The sequence below is a fragment of the Pleurodeles waltl genome, chromosome 12, assembly GCF_031143425.1.
Source record: "Pleurodeles waltl isolate 20211129_DDA chromosome 12, aPleWal1.hap1.20221129, whole genome shotgun sequence".
Lineage (NCBI taxonomy): Eukaryota > Metazoa > Chordata > Amphibia > Caudata > Salamandridae > Pleurodeles > Pleurodeles waltl.
In genome coordinates this window covers 149,000,425-149,022,444 of record NC_090451.1, presented here as the reverse complement: position 1 = coordinate 149,022,444, position 22,020 = coordinate 149,000,425, and the positions used below count along the sequence as shown (strand labels likewise).

The 22,020-nt window shown below is 43.9% G+C and overlaps 1 protein-coding gene across 3 annotated transcripts in view; it reads left to right on the top strand.

Moving 5' to 3' along the window:
• BACC1 (BPTF associated chromatin complex component 1) overlaps positions 1-22,020 on the top strand; it is a 93,529-nt gene that overhangs the window by 13,632 nt on the left and 57,877 nt on the right. For 2 of the 3 annotated variants that reach the window (XM_069216834.1, XM_069216832.1), the window contains exons 3-4: positions 6,804-6,905; positions 16,905-17,116. In XM_069216834.1, coding sequence (XP_069072935.1) covers positions 6,804-6,905; positions 16,905-17,116 — 314 coding nt within the window. The remainder of the gene's footprint in view (positions 1-6,803; positions 6,906-16,904; positions 17,117-22,020) is intronic. The other variant, XM_069216833.1, reaches the window with a different exon arrangement.

The following is a 22,020-nucleotide window of genomic DNA, read 5'->3' as shown; positions in this document are numbered from 1 at the left end:
CCCTCTCTCAGCTTCCTGGCTCCTGCCTTTCCTTTTCTTGGATATTCTTTACCAAGTATGCCTGCCTGTGCTCCCCAGGGCGGAGCTACTTGTAAATGCTTATAGCCCAGGCACCCAGCCCTACCAGGGCTCTGCATTTCTTAGAGACAGTGCCCACTTCTGCTCCATACTGGGATCCCACTCGCAGCTCCATCAGTGCACCTCAGTTCACACATTCCAAGCCCCTTAGCCGTGCCCGAACCCCACACACGCTGTCTGCCAGATCACCTCCGTTCTTAGTCAGTACACTCTGCTGTTCCAATACTGGGTCCTCATGCACAGCTCCATCAGTGCACCTCAGTTCACACATTCCAAGCCCCTTAGCCATGCCCGAACCCCACACACGCTGTCTGCCAGAACACCTCAGTTCTTTCAGTCAGTACACTCTGCTGTTCCAGTACTGGGACCTTGGGTGCAGCTCCATCAGTGCACCTCAGTTCCGCCCGGCAAGGCCACTTCCTTTCCTATACTGGGTCCCCGCTCACATACAGTTCTGTTACAGCAGCTCAATTCTAATATTCATTCCCACTGCCACTAGACCCAAAAGGAGCAAAACACAGCTCAGCCAGTTCACCTCAAGCCTAACACCCAACGCCACTTTTGATGGAAACCACCACAGCTCAGCCAGAATCCATCGTTTCTAACATTCAGTGCATGTTCCTTCTCAGTACTGAGGCTCACAAGCACACACCCCTTGCTTCTGTGGTTCCGAGGGGTAAAGCCACTCCCATGCTGGGCCCCACTCGCAGTTTCACCAGGGCACCTCCAGGCTAAAACTTGCCAACACTAGGTTCCACACATACCTCCATTAACATACCTCACTTTTGATCTTGTGTGCCCAATACTATTCCAGTACTGCAGCCCACATACAACTCTGTCAGTGCACCTGAACCTTAACCTGCAGTGGCCCATTATTCCAATACCAGAAATTACATGGCACTCTGTTTCTCATTCCTCACCCGCTGCCTTTCTGTTATTTCAGCACTCGGCTGGGACACAACTCTGTCTATACCACCAATCCTGATCCGAAGCGCCCCAAAATTGCTTGTACTGGTGTTCACATACATCTCAGCTAATGCACCTCCTGCTGTTCTGCATTTCTCCCTGCTGTTCCACACTCTGGCTTGTGTTTGAGGACAAGGGGGAGCCAATTAAATCTATTCTTAGCTGCCATCTTTATTTGGGAGGGTCTGTTTCACCCATCTCACTACGTTCTTTCCTTCACTCTGTTTTCTCTCAATGTTTTCTTTCTCCCCCACTTTTCTCATTCCAGCTCTTAAAATCCACACCTTTGCAGTTTTGCTCTTTCTTTCAACTGTTTATTTCTACTCCTCTCCCTTTTTTATTTCCCTCTTTCTCTTTGTACTTTCTCTTTCAAACTCACAAAAACATGGGTATTTCCTTGTTTCGTTCCTCTTTTTTTTTTTTTTCTTCATCAGGCTTTCATTTTTTCAAAAAAAAAATTCTCTTCCCTTCATTCTTTCTTTGTCTTTTATATTTGCTCTTTCCATTGACTCGGTATGATGAGTCCTTTCACTTTTTTTTAATTTTTTTATTAAAGATCTTGATTCTTACTTTCGCTGGTGTTTTTTCTTATCTTTAGCTGTCACTTCACATTTACTGTAACTACCTCTTTTTCCCGTCTGTACGTGGGAGCCACAAGTTACTTGTCGGGACCCGAAGTTTGAAAGCAATTCTGTGTCTGTGGGAAATTTGTCAGTACATACAAGCCCTGTTTTTTTTGTTGCTTGTTTCTCATCATTTTTTTCCCTATTGTTAATTTTTCTCTTTCTTTTAACACTTCTTTCATTGTTTTTTCCTCTTTATCTTTTGTTCGCTTGCTTCCTTCCCTCTTTTCTTTTGTCTCACAATTTTGCTCTATTCACTTTGTTGTGTTTTCATTTTCTCGTTCTTTCTTTACCCTCTTTCTTTTATTTCTCTGCGAACCCTTCTCTTTGTTCCTTTTGTCTGTTTATTCCTTTCACTTCTCTTTTTGATCCCCATCCGCTTTCACTCCTGAGGTCTAGTTATCAGTAGAGCAACAGGTGCAGTGTCACCGGGGTCCAGAGACCTACAGACCTCACTCAACTCTAATTACTGCTCTATGTTCCTACTGAAATTCCAGTCACAAATTTTCCTTTCTCACTCCAGAGTCCATGGCACCGTTACTACGCCACTTGTCCTCTCCATCTTTACTCCTGACTCCCTCTTTCCTTTCACCCTCCAATCTGTCCCAAATGGTGTTTTGAGCATTACACTCTAATGCCAAAAGTTTATTTCTGATAAAGGTTTATCTTATAATTGTATATGTTTTAAGATAGTGGATGAAGGTAAATTGAAGTGCTTTGGTTAAATGCTGGGCCACTGGAATTATATGGGAGGAAAAGACGAACTTATGAGGCAGGGCTGACCAATTTATGGGGCAATAAAAGTCCAGTTATGAATTTACAGTGCCAGTAGCTCTAACTCGAGAAAATGCGAGACCTATTGCATTGCAAATGCTTGTTTCCTCGGCAGCCTTGGACAGGAAAAAAACAAAAAATGTCTCCTCCTTGCTTGGAGAAAACTCTCAACACGTCAGTAACTTCCATTGGTTGAGCTTCTATATATGGTGTTTGTTTCTGGAAACAAATAATGACTCTGACGTCATGCCATGTTGCCTGGCTGGCAGCACATTTTCAACTTAAGTTCTCAGTCTCTGTTAAGAGCAGAACATTTTGGAAGCATTACCTGCCGGCATGGCAAGGAACTCCAATTGTAGCAGGCTACCGTGGTTTGGCGCTGCACTGGCAAACATTATGTGGTGTACTTAGTCTTATTCGGCTGATGAGAGGAAGAACAAGGTGTTGCTGAAATGTGAGGTTTTCAGTTCTCCAGTAAGGGTTTCTTTATTGTGTTCCAGGTTAGGGCCTCGGGTGTGAAGAGGTGATACCTGTTGGACTGTTAATAAGTTTAACCTAGTAGAGGGAAGGTGGTGGTTTACTGGTAAGTGTCTTTTTTGCTGATACTTTGTGTCGCAGTGAGCTAGTGAAGACTCTCAGCACTGTGTCTAATCGTTTGTAGCTGCATAGCTTCTTTTTTCAGTGAAGATGGGGTAGATTATATTGGCTTTCTGAATACTCCTACCCGCCTTCATTTTTTATTAGTAGGCGGTAGCTTGCATTTTTGCACTGTAGTTAGAGTTTACGAGGCACCTATTCCCCCAAGCTTCACCCCCTTTTCTAGCATCCAAGGAGCAGTGTGTGCAGAGATTCTTCAGCCCCTCTTGGAGGTCTGCTTCATTAATCACTGTGCTCTGTTTACACCTCGGACTAGTTCGTTCAGATACGCGTAATTTCTGGCTTTGTAATTATCGTGATGCACGTAATTACTAGGCTTTCGCTGCAAATATTTCTGCTGCTTCTTGAGGTACTGAAGTCTCATCAAACAAGATAGAAAGGGAAGGACTGGTGGGCTCCAGTGGCATCCGCATAATATGGCTCGACTTATTTCACTTGTCATGGCAACTTTGCAGGCCAAGTTATGAGTTAAAAAGCCAAATCTTGGTTTGAGTACTGCTTCGGATTGTGTGTGCATCCTGACTTATTTGAAGACAACGCTCTATAATACACGTTGGCACCTTCTGTGCAAAGTACTGTAAGTTACTTTTTGCACCTCCTCGATGTCCTAAGGCCTGCTGGATCTCTTCTTGATAGTTTGCTCCTGATTGGGTAAACATTTTGCTTAGTTTTCTGGATGAATACCACCACACTGTCCTTGAAGGCAAAACACATTCAGTTTAAGGTTTAAATCTGTTTTATTGTTTTTGAAAAGAGGAGTACTTTACAGAACAGCCCACCTACATCCATAGGCCGGTGAGACACAGTCAGGAGGGTATATAGGTAACAGGGAGAAATGGAGGCATAGGATATATAAGGGCATAGGGGAGAAGGGAAAAACAGTGAGAGGGAAGAACAAGGGGATGATTTGCAAGTCACAATAGTATACAAGGCAGGAAATGCAGGGTAGAAGAAAGTAATATCAGTTAGTTCATAACCGCCTCTCTGAGGCATTGTCCGAAATGCGCCTGTCAGCGGAGGACTCCAGTGCACTGGACTTGAAAGGTCCTTGAATTCCTGAGAAAGGAATCTAATACGTGGTCCCCACATTTTGTCAAATTGTGGCAGCCTGCGTTCCACCACCACTGTCAGCCTCGCCATACCCAGCTGTCCCCAAAGTCTGTGCAGCCATTCAGTCGTGACAGGATGCTATCAGTTCCCCACTTAGTCAGTATAACCTGCTTCGCTGCGCAAAGGGCACGGGTAATATCACGGCCCCTCACGGAACGCAAGAGGTAAGTCAATGCATAGGGTCCTCCCAGCAGTATATAACTAGGGAACCTGGGAATGTCTGTCTCATACATTCCACATACATCAGCCAGGACGTCTGCCTAGTATTGTTGGAGTTTGGGGCAGTGCCGAAGAATGTGTCAGTGTGCCTGGACGACCGCATTGCTGCCTGCAAACCAATCTTTTCCAGAGACACTATTAGCAGATGTGCGTGCTCGGGGCAGAGTATCTTTCCACTCCCTAGGGTGAAGGTGCGTTCCCACTCTAGTTCCCACCTGCGCTGCGCCGGGAATTTGGTGGGAGCGATTGGAGCGTTAAGTGTGTATATTAGACCGGAGTCTACGATCCATGTCGCAGGTAAGAAGCCACTGTTCAAAAGCAGTGAGTGTGCAGCTTGCATGGGATTTTATAAGGGGCTGTGTAACCCAGAGTTTGATTGCGATATATTGACATTGAGCACTTCCGGGGATGCCATAAGTGGATTGAACTATCATTCATTTGCAGTTGGGTTCTTGCCAGATCCAGAATGTAGTCCTGTCCAGAGTAGGGGAGGGGGAATGTGGGTTCCCTGGGATTGATGTTTGCGGTGAGATGCGGATAGAGTGTTTCCGGGTCATTTGTACCTTATCCCATAATTCTACTATTGCCCTGACTATAGGTGAGATATACACCCCAGATGGGCTGTGCGGTTTGCGCAGCCAGGATATTTTCTATATGTGGATTCCAGCTATCGCCCGGTCTATGAAACACTTGTGCATCTCAGACCGAGGCCAAGACCACTATAATATGTATCTGAGTTGGGCATCTTGATAATAGCGTGTGAGGTGTGGAATACCCTAGCCCTCCTCCTCCGTAGCTAGCTGTACCTATTTTTAGCCGTGCGGGCTTCTTTCTATGCCCAAATGTAACCTTGAATCAAATGTTGGATTTTATCAAGTACTTGGGGTGGGGGCTGCAATAGTAGCGTCTGCGTTATGTATAATATCCTACGTAACAAGGTCATTTTGACTGCAGCCAGTTGTCCGAGCCACGAAAGAGAATGCCCCTGCCAAGGGTGTAGGTCTCATCTAGCTGCCACAAGTAGCCCAGCATAATTGCGTTCTACCGTGCGTTCTAATATGTGGTATAATTGTACGCTCAGGCAAGTGACCACACACTCAGTTTATCTGGATTTTGTAGATCTCTATTATCTTAGCTCATCATTGGCTGTGATTCAAACCTTGCTCTTTACAAGTATTAAATAAATAGCCACAGCCTTTAGGTCAACTACTATAAAATCTTTTTTAGCCACTTTTTTCGAGAGTAAACTCTAGGATGTGTGCAGTTCTTCAGAATCCATTGCTGGTGTTTTTAGCAACTCGTAGTAGTAATGCAATTTTCTGAGTTTTGTAATTCGCTACTTGCTGTTTAACATTTGTTGTGGTGAGCTCTTGTGCCACTCTTTTGTGGGTAATCCACAGCTCAGTAGTGACGACTTGTTCAGAGCCCAGTTTCCTTCTTGTCTCTGGATGTTATGACTGTGCATCATCTTACAGATTTCACACTACACCCTCATGGGAGAGGCATTCTTGATAAACCTGCTAAAGCTGGAGCTTGGGTCTTTCATGCCTTGTCCTCTCACGAAGGAAATAGGATAATTATGTTGATGCAAGCTTGAAGATGGATGCTTGTCTGACCAGGTGGGTTATCAAGATTTGTCCTGAGCACACATATGTGGATTGCAACTTCTTGAACTCTTAATTCCAAGTTCAGATTGTTTCATACCATAAGTCCCAATGCATTGAAGGCCCTTTCTCGGTGTTTCTTTATCCTGTAACTCTTCAGGCAAAACATTAAAGTATGAGAGGATGAAATGTTCTGGGCAGGAATATATTGAGCGTAGGCTTCCTGGACCGCCTGCAAATATGAAATGTGATGCCGTGTGGCACAGGCTACCATTACAGATTGATCAGCAATCGAAAATGATCAGAACAGAGAGACTAACTCTGATTGGCTTAAATTACTTTTTAAGTTTGTTGGAGATGAAAGTGAAGCCCCTGATAAACACCGGTTTGGCACTAGATTTGTTTTGTGAACTGAGTAATCAAAAGAGAAAAAAAACACCCACCCTTAATGTCCGTCTACTTGACTGTGTTTGGGAGCCCTGTGTATATTTCAGACACCAAGTGTTGATTTCTGGAACTGGATTCTGTGCTGTGAGCGTCTCTGCCAGAGTTTATGCCTGTATTATTGAACCCTTATTTCTTGAAGCAGACTGTATAATGTCAGGGTTCCCAGTCGCTTTGGCTGTGTCTACAGTCTCCCTCTGGGCATCCATCCGCGCACTGGTTCCTGTCCTCTGATAATTCAATAGATGGGGTGGGCACTGCAAAGCTGTATCTCACACCGTTCTCACATTGTCTCTCTCATTCTCTTTCCCTCTTTATTTCTCTGCAGAGCCAAATGGACTGATACAGAGATTGAGATGTTACGAACGGCAGTGAGACGTTTTGGGGACGACCTCAATAAAATCAGCTCCGTTATCAAAGACAGAACAGTGTAAGGATCAGAAGGGAATGCTGTGTTATTTTCTGGACATAGATTCACCATGGTAGGAAGGAGACAAAAAGGGACAAAGAAAGGCAAGAGAGAGTTTTGTGCCACTGGCCTATAGAAAAGCAAGGCTGAATAAAAAGGCTGACTAACAACAAATGATCAGGGATGTGATCCCAGTTGATATTTAGTAAGTGTAGCCTAATTACCTGGGCCTCATAGAAGAAAGTCCCTGCATATTGTAGTTTCTTTTTCATAATGTAGCAAGGGGAACACAGCACTTTACCAGAGGGCAAAACAAGAAAACGATGTGTGTTTTTTCTTTGGTGATCCCCTGTTGAGAATTCCTGTATTTAGAAGCATATCGCTTGAGATGGACACATGGGTATGAAATAGGAATTATTGCTGTCATATGCTGGAAGCTGAAGTAATTTCTCCTTTATTAAGGGCAAAGTCTTTTGTTGGGATTTACAGTCTGGTCACCATAGAGACTGATGAACGTTTGCCTGAATTAGTAAACTTGTAAGGTTGCAGGTAGTGACAAGAAAGGTGCATTATGTGAGATATCGACAATGATTCGGAATGGGAGTCGAGGTAGAAGGTGGGATTTCTCTGAGTGGTACCCAGCCAGTGGCAAGAACTGTTTAGCCCATCTTTGACAGATGAGATGCTTTTTAGGTCTAGCGTTAGCGTCCGACCTTGTATATACTTAAGTTTACTTATACTGTGAAAGGAAGCAATTTCATTAGTTGGTTACAGTGTACTTTAAAAATTCTTGCTCGCTAGTGGTCAGTTCTGCCATTTGCTCCCTCCTTTTCCTGGTTCAGAACAGTGACCTACTACTGAATTGTTCCACTTTGGTTTCTTTATCTGTTGCTGCGACGGTCTATTTTTGACATTTCTTTGGTGCCCCCCTTTCACTGTGGGTGTTTTAGGCGCGTAGCTGCCTGCGTTTTATTGCAGTATTATGTACCTCCCACCTCCTCCCATGTTGCTGATATTTGTTTTGTCTTTATTCCAGTGCTGTCCTCGTACCTGGCTCCTAAAATAAGTTATTTTACTAAACAAAGGCTCCTAAAATAAGCTTATTTTACTAAACAAACATCATATAACCCGCACTGCAGAGTCTCTCTTTGTCCAGGGCCCCTTCCTGCCAGCACTCATGACATCACACACAGGGCATTGTTTATCTTTATTGGGTCCATAAATCTTCTCAGGCTACTCTGCTGACTTCATTAGAGCTTTGTTGAAATGCCAGGCAAAAGTGCTTGTTTAAACTGTAGTGCGTCTTTACACCTTTCCCACCCGCCTTTTCCACGTAGAGACCCTTTTCTGCTGTAGTTATCCTTTTGAGTCATTCCCTAACGCCCGTGCTACAAGCCTGCAATAGCAAATTGCATTGTATGTGAAAAATCGCTTAACGTTGAAGGGCGTAATGTCTGTGGCGTAGTGCGCTCCTTATCACCGGTCCTGTGTAAATCGCCAGATGTGGAGGACAGACAGACTATATTGCTGTTTAATTTTACCTGTAGCAAATTTGCCCCGAGTGAGCCTACAGTTTGTTTGCACTTTGTAGTAAATGCTTTCATTTGGCAATTATCTTACCTTTGGCTGTTGGTGGGATGTCCCATTATTTTGTCACTTCTGCCACTGCATTCAGTTCGCCAGTGTGTGCCAGGGCAAGTTCAGATCCTTAATTGCCAGCATTAAGTACATCAGCTGTAATTGCAGTGTGTTTCTTTAGAAGTTGGGTTTTAGTACCAAATAGTATTTCGTATGAAAGGTTCTTGTGTGGTCTGTTGCTTCTATAGAATAATTTCGCCTTGCCTCGCACCATAATTGGAAACTGGCCTGAAACTTCACCTGGCCACAAACTAAGAGTTCATAAAGCCATGGACGTGTTTGGGCTGTGTTCTGTTGTTCATTTGGCGGGGTTTCACAGTGCAGGCATTTTACATAATTAGCTCGCCTACTAAACACACCCATGTTATAAAAGTCAATATGTATATGCCTGTGGCAAAAGGGCCACCCATTAAAACCAAGAGCTATTTTTACTTGGAATTGCATAGAACCAATGCAGATGAAATAAATAAAACATTATAGTGTTAAACATTTAGATGAACCATTCGATGGCTAGATCTGTGTTTGTTCACTTGTGAAGAGTGAGCTGCTGGAGGGCCTCTGTGTGCGTCTATCTTCAGAGGATGCCTGTCTGATTACTGGTCCAGGTTACAGGGCAGATGCTTCCCGCAGACCTGTTATGGCTCGTGGCTTATAGAGAGGCAGATAACCTACCTCATACAGAAGAGAAGATGGTCTAGCTACTGGTGCCCTCACTGGCATTCCACAAATCCACTAATCATTAAAAAATAAAATAAAAAAAAAACACCTTAATAAAAGTACTCAGTTATAGGGAATCCCTGCTGAAGGGAATTCAGGTCTGTGACTAGCTGCTCCAGTCCAGCTGTTTGCTTTGCCTTTTGGGACATGTAGGCGGGTTCATCCGTTATAACACTAGTAGTAGTCAGAATACAAAGCAACAACCGGGTCTGAGCCCCCCGCCCACGCATGAACCCTAGAGCCGTGGCAGCTGCGGGGGTCGCCCAGCTCCCTTTAGTGAGGTGGCGACAGTACACAATCCAGTGCTGTGAAAATGACGCCACAGCGCCTAACATTTCACAAAGTCCACTGAAAATGCTTCATAATGAGCAGCGTTTAGGGTGCATCAGTCCTCAATGTATTTAAGCAGCCGAAGATGCACCCGGGTGCCCCGATATACTTACATTTGGCTTTTTTCCATTACAGGGTGGACGAGTTGTCCCATGCATCCAATTAAAGGAAGATTAATTTGTTTTGAGATTAAGTCAATGCCTTCGGTTTAAACACTCAGACGCTGTAAAGGAGCTGCCGCCGTTATTTAACGACATGGGGCAAGGCATGTCCAAATAGGCATTCTTGATTGAGAGAGAGACTGAGAGAGACTGAGAGAGAGAGAGAGAGAGAGAGAGAGACACACAGAGACTGAGTCCCTCTCTCTTCTCCCTCACCCTCCCCACATAACAAATAAGCAGCATGCATACACACAAAATGCTTTTAAACATGAATACATACACATAACACCATAAACATGCTCTGAATTACCAAATATGGGAGACTCACACGGACAGGAAAACACACTAAAATCGTTCTTAGAAAGCAAATTGGGCCACAAGTTTAGTGACAATACTTAGGGTAAGGTGCACAATCTTCCAATTTAGATGATGGCAAGAGGACCATGTCTTGTGTAACGCCTTCAGGCAGTACAATTTTAAACATTTCTTTATTGTTTTCATCATGCACTTGTTTTTGCAATGTTTTGATAGCATTTAAAAGTTAATTGACACAAAAAATAAAAACAAATGAAGTAGCGAGTCCTGTCATATGCTCAAGCTGTATGACACACAGCTTAGTTTACACATATTGCAATCAGCAGTCGAAGTGCATTAAAAAAAATAAAAAACACTTTGGGAACTGCCATGCTGACTGCAAAGGGGTAGTGAGCAGTTAATGCAGGGGTAGGGTCAAAGACATGGCTTAAAATAGCACACCTTTTTTTCTTGCAGTTTTATGGAGCGCAAACTCTAGCTGAAGGTCTTGGAGCTAATTACATGTGCACCAATTACATTACACAAGGTCACATTTTTAAGTCAAGCACACAAGCGCTCTGACGTTTTGTGTTCTGTGGTCTTTTAACCACGCCCACTGCACATCCATCACTATCATTCGTTCATGGACTTAGCTTTCGAAAATCCTTTATCATTGGTAAATGCTTTACGTTTGTCCCTCCTTGGGGCAGTTTTGTTACCGTCTTGGCCATAGACCCTGTTTCATGGATAATTGCGTGTTTGCCGATACCTTTGACTCTGAGCGAACTTCTTTTTCCTTTGTGTCTCTCCTTCGTGCTCATGCCCATGGCTGCCGTGTTGCTTTCAATTGACTTGCTTATGTCAACTGGCTTACTTTTCATTTTATGTGGCAAGAAAAGTCCAGTTAGGAATTTACAACACTAATAGCTCTAACTCGAGGAAGCGCAAGACCCATTGCATTGCAAATTGTTGTTTAAATAGGTGCATCTTCGGCTGTTACTGAACTTCAGGAGTTAAACCTCAAGCATTTGAATGATTAAAGGCTTGATCAGTTCTGCCTTGTTTTGAACCTTTGACTTTCTTGTCTCTGCGTGGATTTTTAGCCCATGGTACTGGCATCCGGAAGTAGTTCCACAATAGTTACAAAGAGACAAAAACAACTTTTTCCTTCTGAAACATGTTATAGAGTTAAGAGTCTTATCAGGCAAAAGCTGAACTCTGCTGCAGTGTTGGAGTTGCGGTCACCTACCATTTCATGACGCTTCCAGGGACTTGTGTGTCTCCACTTCATTGTTGACGCGCACATCCTCTATTGTATCGAGTGCACGCCAACTTGTTGAATGACTGAAAGCAGTAGTACATGAGTGAAGCTTTTTTTTTTTTTTCTACTCTCCTGCCAAACTATGATGGAGCCGAACCCACCAACATCATCTTGCACCATTATGTGAAGGTCAGCTGTGCTGTTCTCGGTTTCATGTCTTTGAATTGAGACCTGCAGATAAGAAACAGTATCTTATATACCCTCTTCCATGAATAGTGCTTGGCACAGAGAGCCAGCGCTGATATTTTCTGCCATAGAAAACATTCCACATGTTGCCAAGCTTGCTTCTTTGTATTTGGATCTCATAGTAAATTTCTGCTTGCAGGCAGAAGTTGTACAGGATGGTTTGTCTGCAATGTAGTGTGTGTTTGCTAGTGTTCCTTGGCAGATGATTGAAGGGTTCACTGGATAAAAGAGATGAGGTGGCAGTCAGTCAGGCAGCGCTTAGCGAGGACAGTCGAGGCAAAGCCACATTGTTAGGCTTTTTTCCTGTGAGTGAGGTAGTGGGCAACCAGAGAAAAGTGAGTAGGAGTGAAGGATGCTCGGGGGAGAGTTGTGTAGAGAGGAGGAAAACATAGTGATGCAGACAGCAAAGGATAAGTGGTCAGGAGGGAATGACCTCATAGGAAAAGCACAGCGCATGCAAAAATGTTTTTAACGAGATGCAGGGCTTATATTGTCTTTCGCTTTACATTTCTGAATTACATTACCTCTTTGAGTGTTTTCCTAAGTGGTAGTTTCCCATAACCACCAAAATTAGGATTTCACTGTTTTACCTATGATGGCTGCAGATGTAGCCAATAGGAAGACTCCTTCTTGCATCTACTTATTTTGCCTCTGTGAGGGCCACCTAGCAGTGGCCCAAGTGCAGCCCCATGGAAGGTGTTGCTTACAACAGTTAATTATGTTTCTATGGAAGACATCTCTTCCCCAAGTCATATTTATTAATGGCTCCCTGGAACATGCAGCATCCTAAATAGCCTGCTAATTTAGAAGTATTTCTTCAGGGGAGCGGTTCCTGGCCCAGAGGCAAATAGCTGCATTCATTTGAGCTCTCAGGTGATCTTGAGACCTGGGACTTCTGGGAAGAAATGAAGCCTGACAGCCTCCTTAAGATATGTGGCTTGCAAAGGACTGTTTTGAGGGGAAACAGTCCTGTAACATCCCCCATAAACGTTTAACCGCGTCTTCCACCCAACTGGGGACACTCGCCTTTAGCAGATATGAAGCCGAGGATGCTGTCTAGGCTCAAACGGACAGCTGCTGTTGCATTTGTTACACAAGCTGCGTAGCATTGCTAATGTCGAGAAAGACAGTGAGATTGCTCCGCGGCACCACCACATGTGATGAGCCAACATGTTGAACCCTGGAATAGTGATACCAGATATTGGCAATAGGTTTAGAAAATGCACTGGGAAATACAAGGGTCTTCGATCTGCTGCTATTATTGGATCATTCTCTTCTGGATAATATACATGAATAATATTCTGTTAACATAAATATTAACTTGTAAAAGCGCCTACCTAATATTTACTCATGGCATACACATCTTAGTCTGTATATATCAAGTAGCGATTTTATATGGCAGCTGTGAAATTATTAAGTTATAAATATAAATATACATCTATAACAGTAGAAACAGCAAATTCAGAACCTGGAACTTCTTTTCTTGCTACATGTGAACTGCTGAAATTCAACTCTCTCTCAATATCTTACCCCTCAGCAGTTGGCAAAGGGGATAGAAGAGAAGAAGGGGACAGGATGGGGAAAGAGTAATCCTTCTTTCTTCGACATCTGACACCTGGAATGAATAATCTTTCTGATAGAGACTTCTAGCTGCATATTCTTCAACTTTTAAGTATTCCCCAGGCATCAGACTGGATCAGGAAACATTTTCAGCAGTACATCTGCACACCGTTAGGTGGAGCTGTGCGGCTCTGCACAGATGCCCTGCCTCTCTAAAAATAATGTGCGGAGCTTGTAATGGTACCACTCTCTCCTGACGACTTCAGTTCCCTTCTTTTCGCACCACAAGGCACTGATCTGGAGCTCTCGTCTCTCAGAGACACTTTCCTCAATATTTTGTCAACATTTTCTCAGTGTGCAAAGTATGTCGTCCCCCAAAACGAGGGTTCTTTAAGCCCTTTGGGGACACCTGCAAACAGATGTTTGTCACCGATCCCCAGTGTGCCAGGTGCCTAGGTTCGAGTCCTGACTCCATTCACTGAAGTGACTGCGCATTGATGAACCTGAAGGCCATCTGGGAATGTGAGGAGAACCTTTTCACCGCCAAACACAAGAAAACCCCTCAACGAGACTGATTTAACTCCCTGTCCAAGTCCAGTGTTTGGTCCCAGTCCCACTTCTGGAGTCGCCGAACCCGCTCCAGGTGCTGGGCTTCGTTGTGATCCACAATGCCTGCACAAGAAATGAAAGCTGGACTAAGGCGCCTCTCAACTCCCTCATTTTGTGGGGGTGGTGCCATGGCTTTCTGTCTTGCTCCCGGAGATGCTTTACTTCAGTGCCAATCCCGCAACTGGTTCGAGCACAGCCTGATTTTCCCGGGCTGCCTGCAACTCCATAACAGATTGAAGAGTTCCGTGCAGTCATGCTCTGGCCCTTCGGATCCTTCTTTCAGACTCCCTCTGGTGTGACTTTGTGCCTCAGGGATCCAGTAGGCCTTCCATCTGGAGTACTGCCTGCAGATTCATCCTTGGCACCAGTTTATTTCCCTCTGAGCACTTCAGGATGCCTCCTGTCTAGACCCCGCTTGTAGCACCATGGCCTGCACCAGTCGCTGGGACTTAGATGCTGTTACTTAATCCATCGACTCTAGATGAGGAGATACCCATAGTACTTTCTGACTCAGTATTGGTATCGTCCTACCTTGACCGAAGCTGCGCCTGGAACAATTGAGCTCCTGCTTTTTCCACTTGATTTTCCACCCCCACAAGAGAAAAAAAAAAACACGACTCACTTTTCGGGATGGACTCGGACAATGATTACGATGCATATGACGAGTTTGCTCAGCCTAATCAAGACGATAATTTGTATGATGACTTGCAGGAGGGAAGTGGCCTCTATACCTTCTTGAAACTGGCCTTCTCTAACCCTCTGGTCGAATGTGCTGATGAAAGTCCGGGCCAAGCACTTCTGAGCCTTTTCGGCCTTTCAGTGAGGCAGTGCCTTTATAGGAGCCTGAACAAAGCCTTGCTCTGGCCCCACAGTCACCAGACGAATAGTGAGATGCCATCTCCCTGCCCCAGGTGACCCAGCCTTCCTTTCTCGGCAACCCTCCCTTTATGGTTTAGAGCTGCAAGCGTCCACAAGCATAACTAATCCAAACATTTTTGTTACTCCAATCCAAAGGCCCACCCTTCCCAAACAAGGAGTCCAAACGGGTGAAGACTTTTGGGAAGAGAGTTTTGTCTTTCACAAGCCTGGTTCCGAGTTCATTGAATGCTGGCTGCCTCCTCTGATGCTTTTCCCATGTTCTTTGGGAGTCCGTGGCTCAAGTCCTCCCTATTGTCCCACCAGCCTTTTCTTGCCCAGGAAATCTAAGATAGTTGAGATGGTGTGAAGTTAGTTTACAGTTTGTTGTCTGAGACACCACGTTTTTCATTGGGCGAGTCATTGGCACCAGTATTGCCTTTTGTCAGCATGCATGGCTTTGCTCATCAGGTTCTAGGACTTATGGACATGCCCTTCAATGGGGCTCTCCTATCGAGGGACAAGACTGTTTACACTTCAGAACAATTTGAAGAGAGCTTACCACCAGCCTTACCGCTCCTTTTGTGGATTTGGATTAGGAACACAGCAGTTTGGTGGTCGAGGCCATGGTGCCCATCGCCACCACGCCCAAGGTCAGCGGGCCACTCGGTCAACTGCCCACCCTGCAGCCTCACCTGCTAAACCCCTTAAGTATGCCCTTGGAGGGGAGCACAGCCACCAGTTGGGAGGCAGGATGCAGCAATTCTTCCTGGGCTGGCAAGCTAAACATCTGGTGGGTCCTGCAGATTGTTTGCTTGGGACAAGACTTAACCTTCCTCTCTTCCCTGCCTTACCTTCCACCATCTCCCAGCCTCTAGTGACTAATGAAAAACCATCTTCTCCATTTTGCTGCAGGAAGTGCACGCAGTTTTGGCAATAGAGGTTGTTGAGAGGGTGGCAGCACCAGAAGTAGGACATAGTTGTTATTCCCACTATTTTCTAGTGTCAAAGAAGGACAGACACTTCATCCTGTGCAAGGCCTGCTCCCACTCAACACCGTCTCTGGAAGGAGAAATTGAGTGTGCGCACCCTGGCTCAGGTCTTGTCAGCCCTCAACCCTGGAGAATGGATGTTGGCATTTTACCTGCAGGATACCTGTTTCCATATACCTGTCTTGCTGGCCCATCGGTGCTACCTGCAGTTCATTGTGGTATAGGAACATTTTCAGTTAGCGCTGCTCTCCTTTGGTCTAACCAGCGCCCTTCAGGTGTTCACAAAAGTGATGGCGGTGGGGGGCAGCACACCTTTGAAGTTGTGTCGAGCAGGCCCCATATTTGAAGCCCCAACATGGCAAACTTTTTTTTTTTTTTTTTTTAGAAAATGAATCCGCAAAGCAAACTTTTTTTCTCTCTACAAAAAACACAAATGAGTGTTCTCTGTAGGGTCCGGTGGTGTAAACCGTTTTGTTCCCCCAACTTTAGGCAGAGTGCCCGGAAGAGTGAGTATGGTAGGGTGGGGCACGAACATCTTACAGTCCTATTCTTGCTGTGTCAAACTTTTAATAAGACTGTAAATTTGGTTGCATTCCGTGGCTGGTATTAACACTTCCAGAGCAACCTTCAAAATATATTCCAGGTACCATAAGCTGAAAATATGAATGTTGCTATGTACTGTAAATACCTGTGTTGTAGTATTTAGATGCAGGTGTGTACATAGAATCTTTTAACTTTTAAGACATTCATATTTGCTTTGCCCATGAGGGTCATTTACATCGCTTAACCAGCTGCTATTTACTATGTTTATAGGTGACATAGTATTCTCAAGCCTCCATCTATCATCTTTGTGTGATGTGCCTTGGATATCAACTTAATTAGCGATGCATACTGATGGCGTATTTACGATGCTGTGGCCATATTTGATAATTGTAATTTTGTTGAAATGATTTTGTCACTAGTATAATAGGTGTCCGTGCCTTTCTTATGGTCAGGCAATCCCTACAATATTTAAATAGTTTCTAATGTCCTTGTGGTTAAAATACAAAATAATTACACACCACAGCTATGGTACTATACCAAGTTCCCATTACTATAGAATTGGCAATGCAGAAATAAAGTTGTTCCTGCAAGAATATGCATGTGTTCTCTTATTCATAGTGTTTCCTACTGTTTGCTTTCTCCTCGATCTTTGTCCCTCGAGCCTGTGTCTCTGCCACTTTCCTTTATGTCTGTCTCTCTTTCTGGGTATGTTGCTTTATTTCTGGTGAGATTGTTTTGCCCTCACCCTAGCTATTATTGCCCTTTGCTGGTTCCCTTCTTTTAGACCTGACTCACTTGTCATTCTCATCTATAGAGCTCAGATTAAGACCACCGTGAAGCGGAAGATATATGAGGACAGTGGTGTCACTGTACATTCCGAGTCTCCGAGGAAGCCACAGAAGAAGTCTCATGTGCTGGCTTCGTCAGGAGGACCAGCCGTCATTACAGTCCCCACAGCTCAGGTGTCACTGAGTGGTGCCATGCCAGAGCGGTCGTCAGGCACTGTTAAAAAACAGAAAACATCAGGTACTGCTTTTAAACCATTTTCTGGAGGGTTTGGAAGGTATAAACTGAGTAAAGTTCCAGCAAGTAGAAGAGTGCACTGTGTTATAAGGTCTTCCTTTTGGGCTCCCTATTACTTGGGGGAGGAGGGTCCTTCCTTTGCTGGCAGTCCTGATTAGAAAGGAGCAAGGTGCAGTGGGGTTATTGGTGGATGGAAAGGTTGCTTGCATGACTCTGGAAGAACTGTGTGACTGTAACAGTGTTGCTGTTTTTTAGTTCTGGGGAATTGCAGCACCAATGGCTGACAGTCCTGTGAATGGAAAGTGATGGGTTTGCACAAGTGTTTTGGGTGGCAGTGCTTTGATTGGATTTTCTGGAGTACTAACATTGTCTGGCACATGTGGCTAGGCTGGTGTAGGCGTTGGTGTTTGGTGCCCAGAAATGCTTAGGAGGCAGTTGGGATGAGGCATGAGAAATTGTTAAGAGTAACAGTGCCTGGACGAGCAGTTCTGGGTTGAGTGATGCGTTTGGCTGGTGGTGACCAAAATGAAAAAGTTGTGATGGACATAGCAATCCTGGGGAATGAAAGGGCTGTTGTAGTTGCTTTTACAGGTTTTCAAGTGCAGAAAGGGCTTAAAATGCAGCTGTACCATAGCAAGTACTGCAGCATGTAACATGGTGTGGACAGTATTACAGGTGCCCATGACTGAGCATGTGTTTCAGCAAAGGGAGTGGGAATGGGTGGGTAGCAATTCTAGTAGGCCTTGAACTGTTTGCATAAGGGAAATCTACTGCCGCTACCCATAGTTGCAGGGATTAGGGTCTAAAACGTCTGTAGAACAGAAGGCCCAAATGTCTAATTGAGACCTTAGCTTTGTCGACCCTTTGCTGAAAGGTCCACCTAGGGATGTCTCTGCACTAGATGCATAAGCTGTGCCTTCGAAAGAGAGGGGGCTTTTAAGTCCATTTGCACGACAAAGGCCTATTCCAAAACTCTTGCCCCCATTAATATGCCCCTAAGGCACCAAATATGACAATAAAGCTAGTGTTTGACTTTTAAAACCTCCAGTATTTGCCACACCCACTTCTTGGGGACAAAAATGAACCTCGCCCAAAGACCATAGAAAATTAACATGCTAGCTCTTATGTACCGCAGACCTCAGTTGCTCCCTGAACATTGCAGATAAGTGCTGTGCTTTAATCATGCTAGAGGCTTGCCCATGCTTATAAAGTCTGGTTACATGCCAATGTTTTTAACCATTTACATGTCCCAAAGCTGGTTATTGGTTTAATCTGTGACAAACATCACCACTTAATGAGAGCTTTGCTGGCAGTCCATTCCAGGCAGCGGCTAATATCTTTACATCTAGCTTGCTCATCCTTCTTGTCTTTGGTGTCTCAACTGCGTCCATCTCACCTTGTTTGCAGCATAAAGTGTAACTTGACTCTTGCCTCATTTGGTCTGTGAAATTGCACAAGTCTTGCCCAATAGTTGATATCCAGTGAACAGGTGCTTACGTTCTTTAATATAAGTTGTTCCTTCTACCATTCCTGGTGACAATAACCCACCCTTTTAGCTGTAATTTTTTTAATTTTTTATGCCCACCACTATGGGTCCTCTACATTCTGTTGTGTTGAAAGGATTATTAATTAATTCTTGAAGAGGTCCCAGGTTCTACACGTTTTTTTGCAAGATACTTTTTATAAAGTTGATCATTTTTCTAGTTGTAGATTTCATTTGCATGCTGTATTTTGGGTGAAGATAGGTATCTCGCCTCCAGGTGCAAATGGACAGCCCAGCCTTCCTCAAATGTCCTCTTTGGCAGCTGATGACCCTTGCATGTTCCTGGAAATATTTAGGGCCCCACCTAGAATGTTATGGAGGTATTGGAGCAAGCCTAAAACTTAGATGCGTTCAGGATTCAAAACTGGTTTGTATTCTTGGGCCATTTTTTATGGGCGAGCGCAAAGCACTCCATCTCCTGCTGTAATCTCTCTTTGGGCTTCTAACCACGCCCAGGTCACGTCATTCACTTTAATTGGTTTGTGGGCTTGCCTTTTAAATCTGCTTTCTTTCATTAGCGAAAGGCATGCATACGTCATGCCTTTTCCGGTGTTTAGCCCTCCTTGAGGGCACCAACCAACTACTGAAAACATACGAGGCTCGATGTTTTTCATTTGGTCTCTGGACTACTTTTTCTGTTTATTTCGCAGTGCGATCTCGCAGGGCAATAGTCTAGCGCTTTGCATGACATCGATCCTGTTACATAGATAATTGCACTTTTGCCAGTTACATGGATAATTGGACTTTTGCCGATTAGGTTTCACTGTGAGCGAACTTTTATTTCCCTTTGTGTGTCTGCTTTGCACTGATGGCGGCCGTCGGTTTGCTTATGTGAAACTTCTACTTTTTCAGTTTATACAGCAAGAAAAGTCCAGTTATGTGAAACTGTTTTACTTAAACTTTTCAATTTATGTGGCAAGAAAAGTCTGGTTAGGAGTTGACCATGCTAAGGATTCTAACTCAAGCAAACGCAAGACCCATTGCATTGCAAATACTTGTCTTCTGTGGCTCTTATCTTAAATGATTCCAGTAATTCAGTCCTGTTTTTTAAAGCAGTGATTCTTAACCTGTGGGTCGAGGACCACTAAGGGTCTTCAAAGCCTTCTCAAGGAGTCTGTGACAGATTTACAAAATTAAATAATATTAAAATGAATAAAGTATCTACAATTAATGAAGGATAATTGAAAATTTAGAAATTCTATATTTGATTGTGAATTAAACAAAATATTTAAATATTTGAACATTTGTTTGGTGTACTTTTGAAATCTCTTGTGTTTAAAAAAAAAAAATAAATAAGAAAAAAAAAAAACTTAAAAGGGGCATAGAACCTGCCCAGTACTTACCTGAACTTACCATTTGTTGATTCCAATGTCACTCTAATTTACATGCTTCTGATTGGCCCGGCATGTTGCCTTTTTTCACTTCCTGCTTTGCCATCCATGCTGTGGCGTGGAGCTTGGCACAGCTTCTGGTCACTGGCTACTGGCCAGCGTCCTTGCGTTATTTCCTCACTTTGAAGCTATGCTTTTTTGTATCATTTCTGAACAAACACTCCATACGAGTGCATCTGCAGGCTGTCTTCTCTCCTCCCAACTTGTTTTACATTTGCATCTGCAGGCAGTCCCTCTCTGGTGCTTTCCTCATATGGTTGCATATCACCCTCCCCCACTCTCTTTACCAACACAAATGCATAATTACAATCATTGTTAGGTGGTAGTGGCTGAAGGCAGAGATTAAAGCCCCACTAGCATGGAGTGTGATAAGAGTATCCAGCATTGTCTGTCTAGCACACTGTACTTGCATTCAACAGTCCACTGATTTTGTTGTCTACGATGTCAGGAAGAGCAGAGAGGCACTTTGTCTTGCCCTCTCCCGTTCTATAGGGTCTTGCAGCCTCCCTTCCCTGGTCCCACTTTGCCCCTTGTTGCTGTTCCCCTCCCTTATTGTTTATTGCCTGAGCCGTGCATGTTTGCTTACTTCATTGCTCCACCACCCTGTGTTAACCTCTTAGCTGCTGGGCCCTTTTTTGGCTATTTGGGGGTAGTTCACTCTTAGGCTTTCATAATTTATTTCCAAATAAGCTATCTGCTCCAAATTTGCTTCCTTTTTTACCAACATCCTAAGGATTCTAAAGGTAGCCAGAGTTTGTGGGTTCCCCTGGAGGAGACCAAGAAATTAGCCATATTACAACTAAACTTTTGTTTTTTTCAGAAAAAAGGGCTGCAGAAGAAAGCATGTTTTTTTTTCCCCCCTGAAAAGGGCATCAACAAAGGGATTGCGGTGCTAAAATCACCATCTCCCCAGCTTTCAGGAACAGGCAGACATGAATCAGAAAACCACATTTTTCAACACAATTTTGGCATTTTACTGGAACATATCCCATTTTTACAATTTTTTTGTGCTTTTAGCCTCCTTCCAGTCAGTGACAGAAATCGGTACAAAACCAATCCTGGATCCCGGACAGCGTAAACATTTCTGAAAAATAGACACAATTCTGAATTCAGCAAGGGGTCATTTGTGTAGATCCTAAAAGGTTTTCCTACAGAAAAAAAGCAGCTGAAATAAAATATTATTGAAATTGAGGTGAAAAAAAGCCGTTTTACTCCTACTTTTTCCTACAATGTCATATTTTCCAAAGTAATATACCATTACGTCTGCTGGACTCTTCTGGTCGCGGGGATATATAGGGCTTGTAGGTTCATCAAGAATCCTAGGTACCCAGAGCCAATAAAGGAGGTGCACCTTCCAATGGGTTTTCATTGTATACCGGGTGTACATCAATTAATTTAGTGAAATATAAAGAGTGAAAAATAGGTATCAAGGAAACCTTTGTATTTCCAAAATGGGCACAAGATAAGGTGTTGAGAAGCAGTGGTTATTTACACATCTCTGAGTTCCGGGGTGCCCATGCTATCATGTGAATTACAGGGCATTTCTTAAATAGACGTATTTTTTACACACTGTCTTACATTTGGAAGGAAACATGTAGAGAAAGACAAGGGGCAATAACACTTCTTCTGCTATTCTGTGTTCCCCCAAGTCTTCCGACAAAAATGTTACCTCACTTGAGTGGGTAGGCCTAATGCCTGCGACAGGAAACGCAACATTCACACATCACATTTTTACATTGAAATCTGATGTGATTTTTGGAAAGTGCCTAGCTGTGGATTTTGGCCTCTAGCTCAGCCGGCACCTAGGGAAACCTACCAAACCTGTGCATGTTTGAAAACTAGACACGTAGGGGAATCGAGGATGGGGTGACTTGTGGGATTCTCACCAGGTTCTGTTACCCAGATTCCTTTGCAAACCTCACAATTTGGCAAAACAAAAAAAACACTTTTCACTCAGATTTCGGTGATGGAAA